The sequence below is a fragment of the Brachypodium distachyon genome, chromosome 1 (assembly GCF_000005505.3).
Source record: "Brachypodium distachyon strain Bd21 chromosome 1, Brachypodium_distachyon_v3.0, whole genome shotgun sequence".
NCBI classification, from domain to species: Eukaryota; Viridiplantae; Streptophyta; class Magnoliopsida; order Poales; family Poaceae; genus Brachypodium; species Brachypodium distachyon.
Window position 1 is genome coordinate 49118674 of NC_016131.3, and position 23172 is coordinate 49141845.

The 23172-nt window shown below is 46.1% G+C and overlaps 6 protein-coding genes across 7 annotated transcripts; 5 read left to right on the forward strand and 1 right to left on the reverse strand.

Moving 5' to 3' along the window:
* Positions 1-165: 165 nt before the first annotated feature.
* LOC100833646 lies at positions 166-3289 on the reverse strand. Of its 2 annotated transcripts, XR_002961673.1 has the most exons (3): positions 3056-3289; positions 573-2022; positions 166-305 (listed from the first exon to the last, which is right to left on the reverse strand). XR_002961673.1 is itself a non-coding variant. In XM_010229769.3 (2 exons), the coding sequence occupies exons 1-2, from the start codon at positions 3166-3168 to the stop codon at positions 849-851; spliced, it is 1287 nt and encodes a 428-aa protein (XP_010228071.1). In that variant the 5' UTR covers positions 3169-3289; the 3' UTR covers positions 322-848. The 2 variants fall into 2 exon arrangements, 1 of the variants encoding a protein (XP_010228071.1); XM_010229769.3 differs by lacking the exon at positions 166-305 and having other exon boundaries at positions 322-2022.
* A 161-nt stretch (positions 3290-3450) lies between these two features.
* LOC100838026 lies at positions 3451-5804 on the forward strand. Its single transcript, XM_003557108.2, has 2 exons — positions 3451-3585; positions 4501-5804. Exon 2 carries the CDS (start codon positions 4514-4516, stop codon positions 5681-5683), a length of 1170 nt encoding a protein of 389 aa, XP_003557156.1. The 5' UTR covers positions 3451-3585; positions 4501-4513; the 3' UTR covers positions 5684-5804.
* Positions 5805-8014: 2210 nt separating this feature from the next.
* Positions 8015-10238, forward strand: LOC100838623. The gene is made up of 2 exons (XM_003557110.4): positions 8015-8185; positions 8822-10238. Exon 2 carries the CDS (start codon positions 8835-8837, stop codon positions 10005-10007), a length of 1173 nt encoding a protein of 390 aa, XP_003557158.1. The 5' UTR covers positions 8015-8185; positions 8822-8834; the 3' UTR covers positions 10008-10238.
* A 195-nt stretch (positions 10239-10433) lies between these two features.
* LOC112270082 lies at positions 10434-14990 on the forward strand. Its single transcript, XM_024457763.1, has 3 exons — positions 10434-13352; positions 13445-14472; positions 14573-14990. The coding sequence occupies exon 1, from the start codon at positions 11139-11141 to the stop codon at positions 12849-12851; it is 1713 nt and encodes a 570-aa protein (XP_024313531.1). The 5' UTR covers positions 10434-11138; the 3' UTR covers positions 12852-13352; positions 13445-14472; positions 14573-14990.
* A 1189-nt stretch (positions 14991-16179) lies between these two features.
* LOC100838933 lies at positions 16180-19024 on the forward strand. Its single transcript, XM_003557111.3, has 2 exons — positions 16180-16377; positions 17507-19024. The coding sequence occupies exon 2, from the start codon at positions 17520-17522 to the stop codon at positions 18708-18710; it is 1191 nt and encodes a 396-aa protein (XP_003557159.1). The 5' UTR covers positions 16180-16377; positions 17507-17519; the 3' UTR covers positions 18711-19024.
* Positions 19025-19942: 918 nt separating this feature from the next.
* LOC100839240 lies at positions 19943-22636 on the forward strand. The gene is made up of 2 exons (XM_003557112.4): positions 19943-20102; positions 21147-22636. The coding sequence occupies exon 2, from the start codon at positions 21160-21162 to the stop codon at positions 22342-22344; it is 1185 nt and encodes a 394-aa protein (XP_003557160.1). The 5' UTR covers positions 19943-20102; positions 21147-21159; the 3' UTR covers positions 22345-22636.
* The last annotated feature ends 536 nt before the right edge of the window (positions 22637-23172 follow it).

Here is a 23172-nt window from a genome sequence, read left to right on the forward strand (position 1 = left end):
CATCTCAAAAGGATCTTACTGGACTGAACCATCACTATACGTTGTATGCCTCCAATTAAACCAAAAGGCGCTCACAGCATGAAAGGAGAAAACAAAAGGGAGGCAGAAGGTAGATAGGAACAAAACATACCAGATAGAGGAACAAACACACCTCAACGAGCAATATGAAAAAGTCACCGGATTTGAAACCGCTGTTGGCCTTTGTTCAGTACACAGAATTAACCTCAACCAAGCTTCTACATCAGATGCTGATTGATTGTGAATGAGCCATAGCTACTGCGTTCCATCACGGTGCAGGAGGATCTCTAACCAGAGACACTATGGATTAATATTCTTGTACTCAATACATTATGCGCCAAGTCAAAAAACCATGGAAATTACATAAAACTGAAACCGACCAGATCGAGTTGTTGCTTCCCAGATGCTCAGAATAAGATAGTAAAGCTATGAGTACTGGATTTCTATTATATAGAGATTGAAGTTTGGTAAAAAAAAAGGGGTGGGGGGCACATAGTACATACGAAGAAGAAATACCAGATTACACACATGACCAAGCAATGCGAAGAAGTTACCAGATTTGAAACCAGTGCTTGCATACCCAGAATGTGCCTTCTTGTTCAGTACACAGAATTAACCTCAACAAAGCTGCCACCGAAGCCGATTAAACGCCACAAAGTTGTAGCGACACAATGTAGATTAATGTGCTTGTACACAAATATTTGGTGCCAAGTCAGGAAATCATGGAAGTTGCATAACCGACTGGCTAACTGAATCATATAAAGCAGCAAGTGACATGATTTGTGAAAGACTAACAAAACCATGCAACTGCTACTAGCAACGATGATCGGTCACTGGCAAACTCCATAAACCAAAGCTGGCAGCACCCAGAGGCTATTCAGTGGACTGCAATGTGCAGTGGGTGCGGAACTGAATGACATATGGTGAGTTGAGCTCGGCACTGGTTGTCCAACCTCTATTGCAGTCCAGGGTTCATCCAAATCTTCAGATCCCATCGGAACGTAAATGTTGTTACTCTTTCCTCCCCATCTTTCGGGGTTCATGCAAGAAAATGTAGGGGTCCTTCTATCATTGGTAAGAAAGAGAGCCCAATTTTCCAACTTCTGCATCTTCACCCACTTAGCTGGTTCTTCTGAGAAGTCGAGGCGGAAGACTTGAAAGGTGCCAGAGAAGCCAAACAGTTGACCCGTGCTTACCGAGAGATCGACCAAGAGAAGCATGTCACCACAGACCACCAACCATGGCTTAGAATGCAGGCCTACTAACATGCTCTCTTCCCACACAACTGCTACTTCCTGTATGCTGAGCTGAGGTGACAAACTTATAATGTGCAGCCTCTGAACAAAGTCCATGGCAAACATCTGACCTTTGAAAGTCACGATCTGAAGGATGTGTTCACCAACACGAGGATGCTCTATCCAGGAATTTGTTCCAACATGCCACTGGAGCAAGGCGGTTCTTGAGAAAAGAATAAGTTGCGAGTTGGGTGAATTGAGTGGAGCCACAAGGATGCCACAGTAGATAAAAAAGTTGCCACCGGATCGGAACTTGGGAGGCTTCACCTTAGTACCAGTGTACACATCAGCAAGGTGGCAGCGTTCACGATCGGAGAAGATAAGATACCCATATGAGCAGCCAAGATAACGCATGGGATATGGAGTAATTCCAGGCGCTGAACAGCGAAGGGAAGAAGTTTTCTTAGCAGGATCCACAAGCTGCCATGTGCGATTAGGGTTGTAAATGGCACCACCAAAATCTGGACTGAGTTGGAGAGGTGGAAAGGTGAAATTATATGCAGATGGGAAGGAAGAGGCCGCAATAAGCCAAGAGCGGCAGGTGCCAGTGAAAGCAAGGAAGTCATGGAATGAGGTAATGAGCGCAATGATCTGGTGGAGCATGCTGTCTAGAAGGTTTTCCCAAACATGACATCCCGACGAGAGTGAAGGGGTAGAGCCCGAGGCATCAAAGGTTTTCTTGGAGGGTCTCACTGCAACAGCAACTTCTCTGTCATATAAAAAAGTCAAGATTAGTGGATAGAAGAAAGAACTCAGATACAATAAATACATAGCTAGCAATCCATCAGAAATGGGGTATGCTCCAGAACAATTTTTTGGCTCCCGAGATCCATGGAGCTCTTATTTTAATAATTTGTTTACAAGTTTGACAAAAATCTGGATAAACATGCTAACATATACATGTCTGCAAAATTTCATTAAGAAATAATGTGTCATGTGAGCTACACTAGATGTGATATTGAACTGTAGATCCATGTATTTGTCTTATCTTTGTAGCCTACGAGTGAAAGTATTTATCAACAAAATTTTGCAGGTAGATTTTTTTCTGAAGTTCCCAACGCTTCTGAAATTCTGAATACGGTTTGCATTTTTAAAATTTTCTGGTATGCTCTTACTACACACCAAGTCAAAAAAAATATCTAATCGAACTCTACTTATTCCCACAGTACTCTAAATTTGAAAACATTCCCATAGTACTCTCAATCAGAATAGGCTACACCAGAGCCACCTATAGCATGTCATTTTTTGCACAACAGCATAATGTCTTCATATGCAACCCTAACCCATGGACAGTTGTTGTGCTCATCAGCATGAAAATGAAGTCTAAACTGACGGACAAATAGCCATCTTCATAACATTTAAATGTCTATGATACGCTCCCATCTTTTTTTATTTTTCTGGAAAACTAATATTCGAACATTTTGATTGCCTAGAATTCCCAATTCCCCCCTTTGTACAGCTCATCTTCAACAACCATCCCACTGCAAATGCATTTCGAACAAGGGACTCTCGAGTCTTGACTTGTGAACAGCTAGTCAGCAAAGCAAATCAGCCAGAAGTTCCACCAAATCGTATCACTATCGTTTCGCCGGCCGAGAATTGTTCAGGAGCAGGGGTGCCGGGTGCAGCAGGGGGAGCGCAGCGCCATGGCCACGAAGACTAGCTCAGATTGTTCAAGGGCAGGTGGGAAGATCTTTGAATCGAGAAACAGAAGAGGGTAAAGGGCGGGTGAGCGCGCAGACCTGGTGCTGGGACTGGCTTCCGGTGCCGGCGGCGGCGATGAGGGTTCGGCGTCCATCGACAGCCGCGCTCTTCGGCGGTGGCGCCGGCGGCGGCGGCTGCTGCCTCCGGCCATGGGTCGTCCGTCCAGCAGTACCAGCGGCTCCTCCGAGGCTCCGACCAGATCGCCGCCTCGTCGTCGCCTCGCGTTTGTTCGTCGGCGAGGAGACGGAATCAAGCGGCGGCGGTGTCACAATCGGCCTTGAACTTGTTATTTGGGTTTAGCTCAACCGATGAAGCCCATGAAGAGCTTATTTGTGGGCCCACTCAGCGGGGGGCCCAGTTGAGATCTCGGCCCAATTCGGCCCAACTTTCACTCTTCTGATTCTTCTGAAGCAGCAACCTCGGGAGAGTGACAGCAGAGTTGAGGCCCTTCCCGGAAGCGGAAGGGAAGGGAGGCGAGCGGCCAACTGCCGAGACGCCGCCGGCGTCAGTCATCCAGACAGCCACCGCAACTTCATCGCCGAGCACTGCCGTCTTCTTCTTCCGCAAGGCCTGCTCTCTCTCTCTCTCTCTCTCTCTCTCTCTCTCTCTCTCTCGCTTGCCCCGAAAATCCAGGTCGGCAGAGAGACCGACTGCATCGTGCGACTGGTTGTCGCTGCTTGGGTTGGGTTTACGCAAGATTTTTGGTGCAAGAAAAAAAAAAGACGGATAGACTGTCAAAAAATAGTACTAGTACCAAAGTCTAATTAAATAAGTCTGTAATGGAATGCTGGAATTTGATTTGGGCTGCTCGTTTTGAGCAGAAATTTAGAGTCTTCTGCTTAGATTGCACCTCAGGAGAATATTCCGGTGTGCTGGTGTTTCCCATTTACTGGACATTGTCAGTTTGTCACTAGACCATGCATATGTGGCCTTTTCGGAGTATCATGAGCCGCGATGATGAGTCTCGCGAAGAAGTTGTAGCTGCATGGAGGCAATGGTCAAAAGAAGTTTCAGCGATTGAGTTTGGTTGTGACAGGCTGACAGCTGAATTATCTTTGTGCAAGGGGTTGTGCCCAAGGAACTGCTTGTTTGGTGCTACTTTTTAGATTTTGTGTTGGTTTGGTGAATAGTTCACATTCTGAGTAAGAATTGTGCCGGTGTAGCTGATCATGGTTCCTTGGTGCTTTGTAGGTGTTTTTATTTTTGCTTTGTGTCGTAGCGTGGACAATTTCCCTAACGAAATAGGGGGGCATTCTTCCTGAATCCAACAAGAATTTCCCCAAAACGAATTGATAAGATAACATATTTGTACAAGTACAAGCCTTGATAGAAGGCATGTTTTAGTTTCAGACATGAAGAACAGCATATGTTTATCTATCCGTGGGCTAGGGCCTTGGTATTCAGGCTATCGTTGCTTTCCTTTTTCATTTCTTTATTGCCTCGTCTTTCTAAATTGTTTCCTTGAATTTGTTGTCTTTTGCAGAGAGTTTGCCACAATGCAAAGCCCTAGCAGATTGTTTATCGCCTCTATCTGCACACAACCTGCTGTGTTCGGGCCCCAAGGTTGGGCAGACCTCCCAGACGGCCTGCTTCACTCAGTTCTTCCTCTGTCCGGATCCTTCCGTGACCTTCTGGCCTTCGCTGCCACCTGCCGCTCTTGGCGTGCCGCATTCTCCTCATACCCGACCAAATCTACCTTCTGTGCCAAATTCCCACCTCTCCTCGTCCAATTGAGTAACCATTTTGCACCTCCTGATCTGCCTAACAATGGTCGTCACAAGCTCCGCTTATGTAAGGTCATTGATCCAATCAACCAGAACATGGCTCTTCGATGCCTGATTCCCCGAAAAATTTATCAGGGGATGTGTTTTGCTGACTCTTCGTATGGTCAAATAATATGCTGCCGCGGTGGACATTGCCTTGTTATTGATGTGTTTAGTGGTGCTGAGGTCTCACCTCCATGTCTCCCATTCGTCGGCGATTGTGAGGAGGAGTTATACTTCAGCGGCACTCTGACAGCCCCCCTTGGATCACCCAACTCACACCTCCTTGTCAGCACCGAATCCTCCCTGTTTGATTGGCCGGTTGGAAGCGACTCTTGGTCCGAACTCAAGCTTTCTGATGCATGGATAGAACAGATCGTGGAATTCAATGGTCAGTTCAGCGCCATGGATGATAGCTATAAGATCTACATTCTGCAGCTATCCCCCAAGTTTGGTCTGCAGGAGATAGTAACCGAGTGGATCAACGACCTGAGGCCAAGCCCGTATATGGATCCATGGCTAGCGGCCTGCGGCAACATGCTTCTCATGGTTTTCTGTTTCACCACAATGTTTCTAGGCTGGTCAGTGCTAAAATGCATACCCCACCGCCTTGACACGTCGACCGCCCCTGCGAGATGGGTGGAGGTGAAGCAGCTGGACAACTGGGCACTCTTTGTTGGGGGTGACATGAGGAGCGAACCGTTTACTTGCATCAGCCCGGAAAGATGGGGAGGGAGGAGCAAGCGGCTGTACTCCGCTGCCCGTCGCTCTTTTGTTGTGCATGGAGTGGGTGACGAGCCAGATAGATCCGCTCATCTCAAGACGGTGTACAAAAGAAGCCTGTCCCGCAAGCTGCGGTCCCTCTGGGTGTACCCAAGCATGTTCTACTCCGATGGCCAGTGATCGTCGTTGTGGCGCAGCTGCAGCTACACACTTGCTGCTCTTCATGCTTCCTGATGGAAATTGGTAAAGAAGCTTTTGCAACCCTGGTATTAGTGCTCAGAGCTTGTCAGGACTTATAGGAGCAGCCAAGCTTCTTGAGTTGGTGTTAATATAGCTGTGTTGTCTAATCTTGCACTTGATGCATGTCTAGCACTTTTAAATCCTAACTACTTGTTGCTAGTGTCTTGCCGAACTGAGAAGTTTTTAAGCTTCTATAGACTGCATTTGCCTTAATATCGTCCTATATGTTCTTGGATGTGCTTGGCTTTATAAAATCAATGGATCAGAAGGGCCCATGTCCATTTCCTGTCAATGTCTTGCTTCAAGGTAACACAAAAGATGAACGTCAGAACTGCCAGTGTCTGGCTGATTGGAATGGGCAAACATGTTTTGCTTGCACATCAATTTTTCTTGAGTCAGGAAACCAAAAATGTGCCCCAGTGTCATCAGATTCACATGGATAAAGTAAAAAAGTCGTTGTGTCAGAGAAATACAATGTCCACGACAGGAAAAAAAATTCGTAGCCTAGCCCGGCCCAACAAATCTGGCCGCTTGAATATGGCCCAGCCCAACAAATCCAAGCAACAAGTAAAGCAAGGAAACAAGTCCATATTTCACTCTCAAATGTATCTCGAGGGATGCATAACCCCCGAAATCAAAAACCGTTTATTTTTAACCCTAAAATTAGCAAAACCGGACAGATCACCCCATTAGGCGGTTTTCGTGATGATGTGGCCAATTTAGGGCGGTTTTGTTGTTGATTAGAATTTTTGACGTGCTGATGTGACTCCTGTTCTTCCCCCCTGTTCTTCCTCTCTGCACATTCCTCTATGTGCCCGAGCTACCTCCCGTGCCTTGCCGCCTGGCCCTGTCCCCAGGCCGCGCCGCCGCCTGCCTACAGACCCACTCGCCGCCGCCCGCCCCTACTGGCATCGCCCGCGCCCCTGGCCGAGCTGGAGCTCGAGCCGAAATCCATGGCCTCCGGCCATGCCGCCTTCTTCCCCGACCACGGCGAGATCCGCCGCCTTCGAGTCTTCCCGCGCCGCCGCTGCCTCCAGAAGGAGCGCCCGGACCCCACGTGCCTCCCTTCGCCCTCACCCGAGCCCGCGCCTGCCCAACTCTCCCCATCTTCGCCAACGCCAGCACCAAGCAACGCAGGTTGGCACGCCAATCACCCGCGGAATGCGCAACGGATGGCGGCACGCGGCCGTGCATCTTGGTGTGTGACCCGCGCACAGAAGCGATGTACAAGGCGGCGAGGCAAGGCCTGCAACAGCCAGTGAAGCCAAGTGCCACCGCTGCTCGTCGGCGGCGGCGGCGGCCGTCCATTGCGACCAAGAGAGACCTCCTTTCTTCAATTCCTTCAAGCCACGGCACCACTGATACCTCATGGCTATTTCTCCTCTGTTGATTTCAGATTTGGAGCCCTCCGACGATCTCGTGTCGAGCGCCACCACCGCTCGTCAGTGGCTGCCATCGCCCTGCGCCCTCCACCTGACATCATTCCCCAGAAGCTGCACAGGAGGACATCGTTGCACTGCTGATCCGTCCCCCCCCCTTGTCCAGGCTGTGCTCAGAGTCAGAGAGGTCCACGACGACGCCCTAAACAAGTTCCATCCCCGCTGCCACTAGCTTCCTCGCCGCCTCTATGGCTCTCGCGCTTGGTTGCCATGGCTGGCATCTCTCGATGCGCTGAAAGGGGGTTTTTGTTCAAAAAATGAGACATGAAATCTATAATTGCCACGTCATCAAGTCAAAAGTGAGGTCAACAATCCTAGTCAGCGGCAAAACCGCTATAAATTGGCCACATCATCACGAAAACCGTCTAATGGGGTGATTTGTCCGTTTTTGTAAATTTCAAGGTTAAAAATAAACGGTTTTCGATTTCAAGGGGTTATACGTTCCATGAGATACATTTGAGGATGAGATATGGAGTTCTTTCTGAAGCAAGCAAGCAAGCCCACAAAAGCCCATGTGGGGGCCTTGGCGAATGATAAGGGCATGTATAATGGTTGATAAGACTATCTTATCTTAGGCATTTCACGTCAATTAGAAAAGACAACAAAACATGTTGTACAATGTGTCATCTCTTAGTGTTCTATCTTAAATTAATGTTTAGATGAATAAAATTAACTAAATAAATGTTAAGAAAAAGTTGAAATCTAGTACAATGGTAAATTTGTTTTATCATTCTTGTGAAAAAATCATCTCTTAATTAAGAGAATACTTGTGATTTTTCTTCGTTTCTCTCTCTTCCCCGTCAAATTTTATCCTGCTAACAGAAGACTGACATCACTGTACACGCCCTAATACAGCATCGCCCCGGCGGCCTCGAGGGAGAGAGTGTGGGCCGCGGTTCCCGAAGCGAGCCCCCAGCGGCGACACCGCCGGAGAAGACGCCGGCCTCGCACAAGCCAGCCACCCGCATCGTCCTCGTCTCCGACGCCGGCATCATCTACCAAGGCCTGCGCTTTCTCCTCTCTTCCTCACCCGAACCCCAGTTCCTCTCGTTTTCCTTTCCTCGGTTCATGTCTCGAAGCCTGTTTCTGGTGTCGTTTGGTTAATTTTAGTGTGCTCCGCCGTGTAATTGATTGTTCCTGTTGGGAAGAAGAACTCGAACCCGCGTAGCTGCTTCGCTAGGGTTCGAATTTTCTCGGTCGATTTCACCTGTACGAGATTTAGGTCTGACTGCCAAGTCCTTAGAACCCTAGGTGGGATTCATTGATCATGGGACTCAACTGTGTGGCTAGAAAGAATTGGCTTGCTTGGGGTTTATTTTAGCACAAGTTAATTTGAGAGCCCGGCGTGTACCCCACGAAATGATCTGGCAAATGGAAAGGAGGATTAAAACTGCCCAAGTGGGAAGAACCCTAGAATCTCACCTTGTGTTGTTGTGACTGAGCATTGTTAATTCGTTATTCATAGAGATAGAGCGTCATTTGTTTTTGTTTACTGTGTACTGCCAGGGGCAGAATTTAGTAGCATCCGGCACTGTTTCGATTCCCTGTCCTGAAGATACAGATGGTGTTCACTGTCGCAAACAAGTTTTATTGGCTAGTCTTTCTAATTTGTTTCCCTTCAAATTGTTATGTTTTGCAGAGAATTTGCCACAATGCAGAGCCCTAGCAAACTGTTTCTCGCCTCTGTCTCCACACAGCCTGCTGTGTTTGGGCCCCAAGGTTGGGCAGACCTCCCTGACGGCCCGCTTCACTCAATTCTTGGTCTGTCCGGATCCTTTCGTGACCTTCTTGCCTTCGCTGCCACCTGCCGCTCTTGGCGTGCTGCATTTTCCTCATACCCAACCAAGTCTACCTTCTGTGCCAAATTCCCACCTCTCCTCGTCCAATTGAATACACATGTTGAAGATCCCGGTCTCCCTTCTAATATTGGTCGTCACAAGCTCCGAACATGTAAGGTCATTGATCCAATCAACCAGAACATTGGCCTTCGCTGCCAGATTCCCCAAAAAATTTATGAGAAGATGCATTTTGCTGGGTCTTCCTATGGTCAACTAATATGCTTCCGCGGTGGACATTGCCTTGTTGTTGATGTGTTCAGTGGTGCTGAGGTCTCACCTCCACATCTCCCATTCAGCGGCAATTGTGAGAAAGAGTTTTACTTCAGCGGGATTCTGACAGCTCCCCTTACATCACCCAATTCACACCTCCTTGTCAGCACTGAATCCTCCCTGTTTGATTGGCCTGTTGGAAGCGACTCTTGGTCTGAACTCAAGCTTTCTGATGCGTGGATAGAACAGATTGTGGAATTCAATGGTCAGTTCATAGCCATGGATGATAGCTACAAGATCTACACATTGCAGCTGTCCCCCCAGCTTGGCCTGCAGGAGATATCAACCGAGTGGATCGACGACCTGAGGCCAAGCCCGTATATTGATCCATGGCTGGTTGCCTGTGGTGACATGCTTCTCATGGTTTTCTGTTTTACCACAATGTGTCCAGGCTGGTGGGTGCTGCAATGTATACCCCACCGCCTTGACACGTCGACAAACCCTGCAAAATGGGTGGAGGTGACGCAGCTGGACAACTGGGCACTCTTTGTTGGGCGTGACGTGAGGAGCCAGCCATTTTCTTGCATGAGAGCCGAACAATGGGGAGGGAGGAGCAGGTGGCTGTACTACGCGGCACGCCACTCTTTTACTGTGCACGGTGTGGGCCTCGAGCGGGATCCATCTGCCGGTCCTAAGTCAGTGTACAAAAGAAGCCGGTCCCGCAAGATGCGGCCACTCTGGGTGTACCCAAGCATGTTCTACTCTGATGTCCAGTGATTCCGGCGCAGCTACAGCTTGCTGCTCTGCAAGCTTCCTGATGGAAATGGTACTGGAGCTTTTGCAGTTATTTTGGTAACCCAGTATCTAGAACTCTGCCATTAGTGCTCAGAGCTTGTTAGAACTAAGGAGCAGTCAAGCTTCTTACTAGTTGGTGTTTATATAGCTGTGTTGTCAAAACTTGCACTGGATGGATGTGTAATACTTTTAAGTCTTAACTACTTGTTGCTAGTCCCTCTGCCCCGACCGAGAAGTTTTTAAGCTTCCAGACTGCATTGACTTTGTCCTGCATGTTTCTTCATGCATCTGTTTGGCTTTGATCACTGGACCAGATGCACAAGTTCATTTCCTGTCAATGATTTACTTGGCTGTAACACAGAAGATGAAGAACACCAGAACTGCTACTGTTGTTTTGTGGCTGATTGGAATGGGCTAACATTCTTTACTGCTCCCTCCGTTCCATAAAAATGGAACCGTGCCAATCTTTATGGAACGGAGGGAGTAGTAATCATTTTTTTCTTGGGTCAGGGAACTTAAAATATGCCCTAGTGGCATCACATTCACCTGAATGAACTTAAAAAATTGTTGCATCAAAATAAAAACGGAAAATCCCCTGAGTATGTTTTTGTGTGGAAGCAATTCAAAGCCTAAATATTTTTTGACTCATAATAAAAAAAATCAAACTCTGTCCTGGCCCAAAAATCTTGTTGCTGTTGTGCTTGTTTTAACTAGAAAGAAGTCCATTTTTCACCCTCAAATGTGATCCTATAGCCGGATAACCCTCCGAATTGCAAACCCGGTTATTTAGACGCCTGAATTTCGTAATACCAGATAAATAACCCCCATTAGCGGTATATGAGCTGACGTGGCACATTTGAGGCGGTTTAGGGTGTGATTAGGCATGGTTGACCGATTTGTTGACTGTTGAAGTGGCCACGGCGGTTAAACCCCGCGATTCGTTTCCTCTCCCGACCCCTTCGTATTCTCTCGTTCTCTCTCTTGCTCCTTCACCAATCTGGCCGCCGCGGCGACGAATCTCGGCGGAGAGCTGCGCGCATGAGCAGGGGGAGGGGACGGTCATCGCATTCCCGCCATGGATAAAGGTCAGTGCAATGGAATCTCCCAGTTCGTATGGGTCCTCAATTGGGTAGGGTTTTGCAGTTTGTAGGGTTTGGGCGGATGGGGACGAAATTTAGGTCTAATGGTCGTATCCTTCAATTTGTTGCATCTTTAGGCTCTGATGATTTCGACCTGCTGGACTATCTGTCGATTAGATATCGTATTTGCGGGAAGTTTGTGATGAGACATGGGGTGATGATGTACGTGGGTGGGATAATTGGGTTGTACCACTCGGATAGGGATAAGCTTTGCTATCAGGAAATCATGGATTTTTTTAAGGATATGATCAGTGTTGAGCTAGACTGGTTAGATGATAGGAGGCAAGTCAAGATTTATTGGCTTTCCCCTGGTAAAGCAGTAGATGATGGACTATCATTGTTGTATGATGATGCTTCAGTACGTAGGATGGACAGTCAGATTACAAATGGTGGAGTTGCGGAGCTATATGTTGAGCATTTTGAGTATGAGTCTGATGAGAATGAGAATGAGAATGAGAATCAGTCAGATGCTGACTGGGAGCCAGATAATCAACCTGGTGTTCTTCAGCTTTCAAGTTTAGATAATTCAGAAGAGGAAGAAGCAGAGGAGCAAGCAGCAGAGGAGCCAGCAGTAGAGGAACCAATAGCAGAGGAGTCAGTTGGATTGGTAAACATCAGACTTGCTGAAACATACTCCAAGCAGAAAGGAACTAAATTTCCACTGTTACCTGTTCAAGCAGTTGGGACTGATTATGTGATATCTCTGTTATCTGATGCTCCCACAGAAACAACAATAGAAGATGAAATGGAAAAGCTGCTCATCTCACCCAGTAAAGAAGAGTTGGTAGGAAGGCATACTGCAGAGGAAATTGGTGATGATGCTAAAAAGGAGTCATCAAATTCAAAAGACATGACCCCAAGTAAGAAGGATTTAGATGTTGAACTTAAGAGATTTAGGAAGATATATGGGTACAGCCAGGAAGACAAGAAGAAAAAGGTTAAGAGAACATTGATACCTGCCAAGCCACATCCTTCAAGGGAGAAGATTACACCACCAGAACCAGATGTGTCAGCAGCAAAGAAATCAGAAAGGAAGGAGAGTGAATATGTACCACTAGAAACTAATGAGAATGAACAGGAGGCAGTTGATGATTCAGAAGAGGATACTGACACTGAATGTGTACCACCAGAGTGTAGTTCAGGTGGGGATTCAGAGGCTGAACAGATAAGGAAGCTTGCTAGAGAGATCAGGAGACAGAAGAGGGCCAAGAAGATGGGGGCCACAACAGGTCCAGTTGTGAAAGACAACAATGTTGTAGAAGAGAAAGTTGGTGATCTTGATGTAGGTTATGACACTGACTATTTTGACTCAAATGATGATGATTGCTCCTATGATGAGGAGAGTGATGGTGAAGGAGGTAAACTATTCAAAAGGAGGAAGAGTTCATGGCAAAGATTTGATAGCAAGGCAGAAGAACCTACGTTCCAGCTAGGCATGGTGTTTAGTGGGAAAGAGCAAATGAAGAAGGCTCTCATAAAGTATGGGATAAAGCAGCATGTCCATTGTTCATGGCCAGGTTGTAAATGGATGATATATGCATCCAAGACAAGAAAGAATAAGTGGTTGCAAGTTTCTACACTAGTTGATGAACACTATTCCATTCCTATAAGGGACAACAACTTGGTTACATCTCAAGTGATTGCAGCTAAGTATGCAAAGTTGATTAAAGCAAACCCTCCATGGTAACTTGAGAATATTAAACAAACTGTTCTGGAGGACCTGGGTGTTGATGTGCACATTTCAAAGTGCAAGAGAGCAAAGCAGCTTGTGCTTAAGAAACTCTTTGACTCAACACATGGTGAATATTCAAAAGTATTTGACTATCAGTTAGAGCTGTTGAGAAGCAACCCAGGCAGTACTGTGCATGTCATGCTCGACCCAGACCAGCCTGATGGTAAGCATGTGTTCATGAGATTTTATATGTGTTTCAAGACATGCAAGAAAGGTTTCCTGGCTGGTTGTAGGAGAGTGATAGGTTTGGATGGGTGTTTTTTCAAGAGAGCATGCTATGGTAATCTCCTATGTGCACTTGGTAGAGATGCAAACAATCAAATATACCCTATAGCATGGGCAGTAGTTGAGAAGGAGACAACTGATTCATGGTTGTGGTTTCTTAACTATGTGGATAAAGATCTGAAAATCAAAAACGAAGGAGAAGGATGGGTATTTATATCTGATCAACAGAAGGTACAACATGTCTTGTTTATATTATGTTCTTTGAATTCAAACTTCATATCATATTATGTTTATTCTAATGCTGATCTTTCTTACAATTGCAGTGTATAATTGGTGCTCTTGCTGGAATAGTGCCAAAAGCTGAACACAGGATGTGTGCAAGACACATCTATGCCAACTGGAAAAAGAAGCATACAGACCATGATTTGCAAAAAAGATTCTGGAGGTGTGCAAAATCTCCAAACAGAATCATGTTCAACTACAACAGGACAAGGCTAGCTCAATTTACACTAGAAGGAGCAAAAGATATGATGAAGGCATCTCCTGAGCATTTGAGCAGGGCTTTCATGAAACTGGGTGCCAATTGTGATTCAGTTGACAACAATATGTGTGAGTCTTTCAACAATTGGATCCTTGAGTCCAGGTACCGTCCTATCATCTCAATGCTTGAGTGGATTAGATGCAAGGTCATGGTTAGGATACAAGAGAATAGAACAAAGCCAAGTAAGTGGCAAGGAACAATATGTCTTAATGTTTTCAAGAAATTGAAACAGAACATCAATAGGTCACATAGTTGTCATGTACTTTGGAATGGGAAGGATGGGTTTGAGGTTAAGGAGCATGACAGGTTTAGGTTTACCGTGTCATTGCAAAAAAAAGAGTGCACATGTAGGTACTGGCAGCTCTCAGAATTGCCATGTTGCCATGCCATTAGTGCAATATACAAGAGCTCACAGCAGGTTGAAGCTTTCATAGCAAGTTGTTTCTCTATTGAGAATTATCACAAAACCTATGATCACTGTTTAGAGCCATTGGAGGGAGAAGAGAGTTGGTCCACAACAGACCATCCTAAGCCAGAAGCACCAGGGTTCATAAGGATGCCAGGCAGGCCCAAGGTAGAGAGGAGAACAGAACCATGTGAAGTTCCTAAGGGAAGCAAGATGACAAAGGTTGGAATTAAAATCACCTGCAGTTTTTCCCATAAACAAGGACACAACATTAAGAGCTGCAAAAACAATCCTAACCATAAGCATAATCTGAATGCTCACATAGTGAAGCAAGCAACAAAGAAAAGAAAAGCTGATAAGGATGCTTTTGAAGCTGAAATGCCAGAAGAGCTGCTAAAGGGAAGGTATGTAATGTCCTAAACTTTTTGCAACTGAACATGTTTTTGCAATTGAACATGTTTTGCTCTTGCACCTGAATCTGAACATGTGACTTTTTTATTGTAGGGTATTGCACCTGTACCTGAACCAAAGAACAAGGCTTCTTTGATTGAAACAGCTTTAAGAAGGAAGCCAACGGCTCTCAAGATTGGAGGAACCCAAGACTGTCAACCAAGTTCTCAACCAAGATCTCAGAAAAATTCTCAACCAAAGAAGAAGCCAAGTTCTCAGCCAATCAACAAGAATAGCTCACAACCATCTAGGCCATCAAGTCCCAGCCATCTCATTGTGTATTCAATCTTGCTGCTTTCAAGGCTGCAAAAATGGTTAACAGTGGCAATGATGGTTCATCATCAAGGAAGTGAATCATGTAATAGTGTTATGAACATGTAATAGTGTCATGAACATGTCTTCTGTTAGCTTAGTGTGTCATGTTAACATGAATTGATCTGGATGTGACATTTATGCCACTTATGTTTTGTCAGCTATTTGTGTGCTGGTAACTTGAAGTTACATGGATGTGTCAATTTCAGTCAAATGTCTCTCAAATGGTATTTGCAACATCAAGAAAGACAATCTATTTATTCAAACCTGACACAATTTTGCCTTACATTGTAAACATTACAAGTTCACATTTGTCCCATTACAAACTGCATCCATCAAACTGACATTACAACATAAATAACTCAAGCTAACATGAAAACTAGGACAAAATTAACAAGCTTTTGATTTTGTAGCTCCTTCCTCATTGTCTTCACCTCATCCTCTAAGCTCAGAACTTTATTTTCCACCTCTGCAATCCTTTTCCGCATCTCAGTTAACTACATTTCAACATCAGCAGTCTCTGCCTTCAGCACTTCATTCTCCTTCCTCCATTTCAGACAAAAATCACGAAGATCCCCGATCAATTCTCGAAGAAATGTTGTTGTCGGAGGGTCATGCCAGACAAATAACTTGCAGCCCCCAGAACCCTAAAGAAACAAAAAAAAACATCATCTTTACAGGGTAATGCAAAATTTCTGCTCACTGAATGCCTCAATCAAGAGAACTTACCCGGCGGAGGGGGCATGTGTGGTATCTTCGCCCTGGGTTAAGCACGCTCCACGAAATCCAACGGGGTGCCTTCAACTCGCAGTGGCAGATCACCGCTGGCGAGTAATCCAGTGGCATGTCGCGGTATGGGATTGGCGACGACGAGACGGGAGCCCGCGAGCATGAACCCCCGGAAATGGACGAGGAAGCAGAAACCCTAGAGGACGACGACCCGCCGCGATGCTCCATGGACGACCCGCCGTGGTTTCTAAGGTTTCCAGGTGGGGAATCGAGAGCGATTTCGAATGTGGCCAGCGGGAATCGCGGGCGATTTAACCGCCGTGGCTACGTCAGCAGTCAACTATGCCTAATCACACCCTAAACCGCCTAAAATGTGTCACGTCAGCTCATATACCGCTAATGGGGGTGATTTATCTGGTATTACGGAAATCAGGGGTCTAAATAACCGGTTTTATAGTTCGGAGGTTATCTGACAATAGGATCACATTTGAGGGTAAAAAATGAACTTCTTTCTTTTAACTATCTTCAATCTTGTTCAGCCCAACAAATCCAGGCAACCAAGAAGGCCACACAGCAAGCAAGCAAGCAAGCCGACAAAAGCCCATGAGTCCACGACGGTGCCTTGACGAATGATGATACAGCAACGACCAGCGGCCACGTTTCGCAAGAGAGAGACAGAGAGAGTGTGGGCGGCAGTTCCAGAAGGGAGCCAACGGCCGACCAGCGGCGGCACCGCCGGAGAAGACGCCGGTATCACGCCACCCACCCGCATCGTCCTCCTCCTCGTCGTCTCCAACGCCCGCATCCTCTTCCACAAGGCCTGCGCTCTCCTCTCTCTTCCTCGCCCGAACCCTAGTTCCTCGTTCTCCTTTCCGTGGTTCATGTCTCGAAGCCTGTTCCTGGTGTCGTTTGGTTAATTCAATGTGCTCCGCCGTGCGGTTGATTGATTGTTCCTGTGGGGAAAACTCGAACCCGCGTTGCTGCTTCCCTAGGGTTCTGTACGAGGTTTAGGTGTGACTGCCTGCCCAAATCCTTAGAACCCTAGGTGGGATTGATTGATCGATTGATCATGCGACTCAACTGTGTGGCTAGGAAGTATTGGCTATGTTTTTTTAAGAACAAGTTAATCTGAAGTAGGCTGGCCTGAGGGGTCGACTTCTGCAGTAGGCTGTTAGTGTTCAGTCTATTTGCATGCTCTGTGTTGGGCTGGTCTAGAATTATGCTATCTCTGTTTTCTATTGCTGTCCTGTTGACAGTCGTGGAGGAAGCGAGGTGTACTTTCTTTCTCTTTTCTTCTTTTATTTAGAACTTGAGACTCTGTAGAACTGCTGGTTTCTGATAATGGAAATCGGAGGGGGAAACCCTTCTTTATCAAAATTTTTTTTTAAGAGCCCCGTGTACCCCACGAAATGATCTGGCAAATGGGAAGGAGGATTAAAAGTTTAAAACTACCCAAGTTGGAAGAACCCTAGAATCTCAGTGTATCCGTACTGCCACCTTGTGTTGTGAGTTGTGACTGGACATTGTTAATTAGTACTCCCTCCGATCCATAATAAGTGTCTCAGATTTTGTACTAACTTAGTACAAAGTTGTACTAAATCTGAGACACTTATTATGGATGGGAGGGAGTAATTAATAGAGATAGAACTTCGTTTATTTTTATTTAGTGTGTACTTCTAGGGGAAGAATTTAGTAGCATCCGATACTGTTTCGATTCCATGTCCTGGAGATGCAGATGGTTTTCACTTTTCACTGACACAAACAAGTTTTAGTTGAAAGTATTTTTATTGTCTGCACTACCTTGTCCTCACATGACTATCTACCAAAATCAATCTGAGTCAAATTCCTTGTACAAGTGCATGCGAATAACACATGTGCTTACCCATGGTTACAATTTCCATTTCTTAATCGGCTCGTCCTTTCTAATTTATTTATTGTGTCTTGCAGAGAGTCCTCCATCATGCTAAGCCTGAGCAAGTCGTCTGACCACTCTGCCTCTGCACCCCAGAATGTGCTGGAACTTCAAGGTTGGGCTGACCTCCCCAAGGGCCTGCTTCACTCCATTGTTGCTCTGTTGGGTTCCTTCCTTGATCTTACTGCGTTTTCTAGCACCTGCCGTTCTTGGCGTGCCGCCTTCTCCGCATACCCGTCTAAATCAACCTTCTGCACCATACTCCCGCCTCTCCTCATCCGACCCAATGTTCGTGTCCAAGCTCCTCATCTCCCTTCTACCAACGGCCGTCACAAGCTACGCACATGTAAGGTCATTGATCTAGGGAACCAGAACCGAGCCCTTCGTTGCCAGATTCCTCAAGAAACTTTCCAGAAGATGCATTTCGCTGGCTCATCATATGGTCATCTCATCTGCATCCGCCGTGGAAAATGTCTTATTGTTGATGTGTTCACTGGTGCTGAGGTTTCACCTCCATGCCTCCCATTGGCATTCAGTCACGACTCTGGCGAGGATATCTACTTTGGCGGCACCCTGACAGCTCCCCTTGCATCACCGCACTGCCATCTCCTTGTTAGCACCAGATCCTCCCTGTTTGATTGGCCTGTTGGAAGTGACTCTTGGTCTGAACTCAAGACTACTTATGCACGGATAGATCAGATCTTAGAATTCAATGGTCAGTTCATTGCCATGGATTATTATCATAGAATCTATACTTTGCAGTTGGCCCCCCAGCTTGGCCTACAGGAGATAACAACCAAGTGGTGGGATGACATGACTGAATGCCCATATCTAAGGCCATGGCTGACTGTGTGTGGCGACATGCTTCTCATGGTTGACCATTACCTATTATTCTCAATTGAAGCTCCAGTCACGTATAGACCCTTCCGCCTTGACATGTCAACCGAACCTGCAAAATGGGTGGAGGTGAAGAAGCTGGACAACTGGGCACTCTTTGTAGGTGGTGATGTGAGGAGCCCACCGTTTTCTTGCTTGAGCCCGGAACGATGGGGAGGGAGGAGCAACCGCCTGTACTACGCCCATTACTCTCAGCCTCTAAGTGTTCATGGGTTTGGCGACGAGGCGGATGCAGCATGGGATCCTTCCACCAACCCTGATCTCGTGTACAAGAGAAACTGGTACACCCAGCTGCAGGCCTTCTGGGTGTACCCAAGCATGTTCTGTTCCAATGGCCAGTGATCGTCAGTGTGCAACTATGGCTTTCTGCTCCAGCAGCTTCTTCTGAAAAACAACCTCTTCCAACAAAGAGACTTTTGCAGCTTGGATATGTGATTGTATGGTGTCAGGTGTACCGAAGCTTTTGCAGTTAGTTTAATCCTTCAGTTTCTATAACATTGTAGAAGACGTTTATGGTAGACTCATGCTTTTGCAGTTAGTCATGCATTATGTTTGCTGTTTAAGGATCCTTGCACTAGATGGATGGATGTGTGCTTAACCACTTGATGCTTATATCTGTGCTGGAATTGACAAATTAAGCGTCTTCCCTGTTTCCACGAGGCTATAAAGTTGTACTAAATCTGTGACAATTATTAGACTGAACTTTGTCCTTGGTGGGTAAAAAGTCAAGGGCTGAGTAGCTGGTCCCATCTGTCAGCGGTAGCAAGCCTTGTCTGCCATATCCACCTGCTGGCACAAGCATGTTCTACCCCGTTGGCCAGTGATCGTCGTTGCGGCGCAGCTACAGCTTGCTGCTCTGCGAGCTTCCTCATGAAAATGGTACTACTGCAGCTTTCGCAGCCAGTTTGGTAACCCAGTATCTAGAAATTTGGTAATAGTGTTTAGTCAGAGCTTGTTAGGAGCAGTCAAGCTTCTGAGTTGGTGTTAAATATAGGCAGCTGCGTTGTCTAATCTTGCACTTGATGCATGTGTGTACCATAATATCACTAACCACTTGTTGCCAGTGTCTGCCCCCAACGCCAAAGGAGAAGTTTTTAAGCTTCCATAGACTGCATTGCTTTAATATCGTCCTATATGTTCCTGTATGCTGTATTTGCTTGGCTTTAATCACTTGCTGAGAACTGCACCAGTCCAATCTCCTGTGAATGTCTTGCTTGGCTGTAGTAACACAGAAGATGTAGAACGCCAGAACTGCTAGTGTTGTGGCTGACTGGAATTAATGGGCAAACATGTTTTGCTTGCGCATCAATTTACTCGGGCCAGGGAACTTAAAATATGCCCTAGTGGCATCAGATCCACTTGGATGAACCGAAAAAATTGTTGGATAAAAAAAAGTAATATCACTAAGTCCATTTTGTGTGAGAGAAATCCAAAGACCACATTTTTTTGACAGAAAAGAAAATAAATCATAGTCTATCCCGGCCCAATAGATCTGGCCCAACTCAACATATCCAAGCAACAAAGAAGGCCACACAACAAGCAAGCAAGAAAGTCCAGAAAAGCCCATATTGGGGTCCCAGGGCCTCGATTCTTCGGAAGAGAAAGAGAGTGTGGGCGGCGGTTCTGGAAGCGAGCCACCCGCGGCGACAAGGCCGGAGAAGACGCCGGCACCAGCCAACCGCCGCCGCATCGTCATCATCTTCGTCTCCAACGCCCGCATCCTCCTCTACTAAGGCCTGCACTCTCCTCTGCTTTCCTCACTCGAAACCCATTTCCTCTCGTTCTCCTTTTTCCTTGGTTCATGTCTCGATGCTTGTTTCTGGCGTCGTTTGGTTAATTTAGTGTGCTCCGTTGTGTGATTGATTGTCCCTGTTGGGAAGAAGAACTCGGACCCCCGTCGCTGCTTCGGTAGGGTTCAGATTTATCGGTCGATTTCGCCTGTGTGACTGGCAAGTCCTTAGAACCCTAGGGGGGATTGATTGATTGTTCCTGTGTAATTAATTGATCCTGTTGGGAAGAACTAGAACCGCGTTCTTGTTTCGCCTGTACGAGATTTGGGTGTGACTGCCAAGTTCTTAGTACCCTAGGTGAGATTGATTGATTGATCATGCGACTCAACTGTGTGGCTAGAAAGAATTGGCTTGGTTGTTTTTTTTCTTTAGCAGGAGTTAATTTGAGAGTCCCGTGTGTACCCCATGAAATGATCTGGCAAATGGAAAGGAGGATTAGAACTGCCCAAGTCGGAAGGGCCCTAGAATCTCAGTGTATCTGTACTGCCACCTTATGTTATGACTGAACATTGTTAATTAGTACTCCCTCTGTTCCATAATTCTTGTCTCAAATTTGTTCAAAATGGATGTATCTATTCCTAAAAAGCGTCTAGATACATGTAATATTTCGACAAGAATTATGGAACGGAGGTAGTAATTGATAGAGATATAACCTCATTTGTTTTTATTTGATCTGTATTGCTGGGGCCAAAATTTAGTAGCATCTTGCGCAGTTTGGATTCCATGTCCTGAAGATAGAGATGGTTTTCACTGTCACAAACAAGTTTTAATTAACTAAAGGAAGGCATCTGGCGAAACTGAAAGTATTTTATTTTCTGCACTACCTTGCCCTTACATGACTATCTGCCAAAACCAATCGAGTCAAAAATCTTTACCTGCACAAGTGCGTGCGAACAACAGCATGTGCTTATCCATGGTTACGTTTTTCATTTCTTAATCGGGCTTGTCCTTTCTAACTTATTTGACATTAATTTATTGTGTTTTGCAGAGAGTTTGCCATCATGCAAAGCCCGAGCAAGTTGTCTGACCCCTCTGTCTCTTCGCCCCCGAATGTGTTGGGGCTTCAAGGTTGGGCTGACCTCCCAGATTGCCTGCTTCACTCCATTGTTGCTCTTTTGGACTCCTTCATTGATCTCACCGCGTTTGCTAGCACCTGCCGTTCTTGGCATGCTGCCTTCTCGGCATACCCGTCTAAATCAACCTTCCGCACCATACTCCCACCTCTCCTCATCCGACCCAATGTTCGTGTCCAAGCTCCTGATCTCCCTTCTACCAACGGCCGTCACAAGGTACGGATATGTAAGGTCATTGATCTAGCCAACCAGAACAGAGCCCTTCGCTGCCAGATTCCTCAAGAAACTTTCCAGAAGATGCATTTCTGTGGCTCATCCTATGGTCAGCTCATCTGCTGCCGCCGAGGAAATTGTCTTATTGTTGATGTGTTCACTGGTGCTGAGGTTTCACCTCCAGGCCTCCCATTTAGTGGTGACTCTGAGGAGGAGTTCTACTTTGGTGGCACCCTGACAGCTCCCCTTGCATCACCCAACTGCCATCTCCTTGTCAGCACCCAATCCTCCCTTTTCGATTGGCCCGTTGGAAGTGACTCTTGGTCTGAACTCAAACTGTCTGATGCACGGATCGATCAGATTGTGGAATTCAATGGTCATTTCATCGCCATGGATTATAGTCAGAGGATCTACACTTTGCAGTTGGCACCCCAGCTTGGCCTGCAGGAGATAAGAACCAAGTGGTGGGACGACATGACTGAATGCCCATACCTAAGGCCATGGCTGGTGGTCTGTGGCGACATGCTTCTCATTGTTGACCACTACATAAGCTTCTCATTTGGAGCACCAGTCACCTATAAACCCTACCGCCTTGACATGTCAACCAAACCTGCAAAATGGGTGGAGGTGAAGAAGCTGAATAACCGGGCACTCTTTATAGGTGGTGACGTGAGGAGCCCTCCGTTTTCTTGCTCAAGCCCGGAACGATGGGGAGGGAGGAGCAACCGTCTGTACTACGCCCATTACTCTCAGCCCTGGAGTGTGCATGGGTTTGGCGACGAGGCAGATGCAGCGTGGGATGATTCCACCGACCCTGATCTTGTGTACAAGAGAAACTGGTACCGCCAGCTGCAGGCCTTCTGGGTGTACCCAAGCATGTTCTATTCCAATGGCCAGTGATCGTCAGTGTGCAACTACCGATTTCTGCTCTACCAGCTTGTTCTGAAAAATAACCTCTTCCAACAGAGAGACTTTTGCAGCTTGAGTATGTGATCTTCATGGTGGCAGGAGTACTGAAGCATCTGCAGTTAGTTTAATCCTTCAGTTTCTAGAGCATTGTAGAAGACGTTTTATGATAGACTCATGCTTTTGCAGTTAGTTCGGCATTCTGTTTGCTGTTTAATCCTTTGCACTGTGATGGATGGATGTGTACTGAACCACTTGTTGCTTATATATGTGCTGGAATTAACAAGTTAAGCGTCTTCCCTGTTTCGGCAGGGCTAAGAGAATGTTTCTGCACGTGCTTGTGCTTTTATTTACTACTAGTACATCTTAATCTCTTTTTATTCGACAAGACAACATAACATAACCAGCCAGACTTACTTAACGAATTTTCCAGCATGCTGTGTCCTTCTGAATTTATAGGTGTTCTTAGGAATCCTTCTTCAGTTATTGCTGCATCGTTTGCTGGATTGCTGCTGCCTCCAGCACTCTGTTAGTCTCTTTTTTTTCACTACAAAAAATATATGCTAAACTGTATTTCAAACCTAATAGTCTATTATAGATAATGAAAAATGGCACAAATCCAAAATCCTACTCACCTGTCACGTCTTGAAAAACGGAAAAGAAAGACAAGCCATGCTATGAACAGCAGTACTCTGTTTACATTGATGATATAGCTTAATTTTTGACAATGTTTGTCTTAATCAATGTGTACGTTCAAACCAGACAACCTACACGTATCAACTACTAATTGACAGCTCACTTTGCGATTAATTAGACAATGAA

Excerpts from the sequence above, each read along its gene's own strand:
- LOC100833646 (XM_010229769.3), bottom strand. The coding sequence starts at position 3,168 with ATGGCCGGAGGCAGCAGCCGCCGCCGCCGGCGCCACCGCCGAAGAGCG. Across the intron at positions 2,023-3,055 it reads GAAGCCAGTCCCAGCACCAG|AGAAGTTGCTGTTGCAGTGA; the intron begins GTCTGCGCGCTC and ends TTTATATGACAG.
- LOC100838026 (XM_003557108.2), top strand. The coding sequence starts at position 4,514 with ATGCAAAGCCCTAGCAGATTGTTTATCGCCTCTATCTGCACACAACCT.
- LOC100838623 (XM_003557110.4), top strand. The coding sequence starts at position 8,835 with ATGCAGAGCCCTAGCAAACTGTTTCTCGCCTCTGTCTCCACACAGCCT.
- LOC112270082 (XM_024457763.1), top strand. The coding sequence starts at position 11,139 with ATGGGTCCTCAATTGGGTAGGGTTTTGCAGTTTGTAGGGTTTGGGCGG.
- LOC100838933 (XM_003557111.3), top strand. The coding sequence starts at position 17,520 with ATGCTAAGCCTGAGCAAGTCGTCTGACCACTCTGCCTCTGCACCCCAG.
- LOC100839240 (XM_003557112.4), top strand. The coding sequence starts at position 21,160 with ATGCAAAGCCCGAGCAAGTTGTCTGACCCCTCTGTCTCTTCGCCCCCG.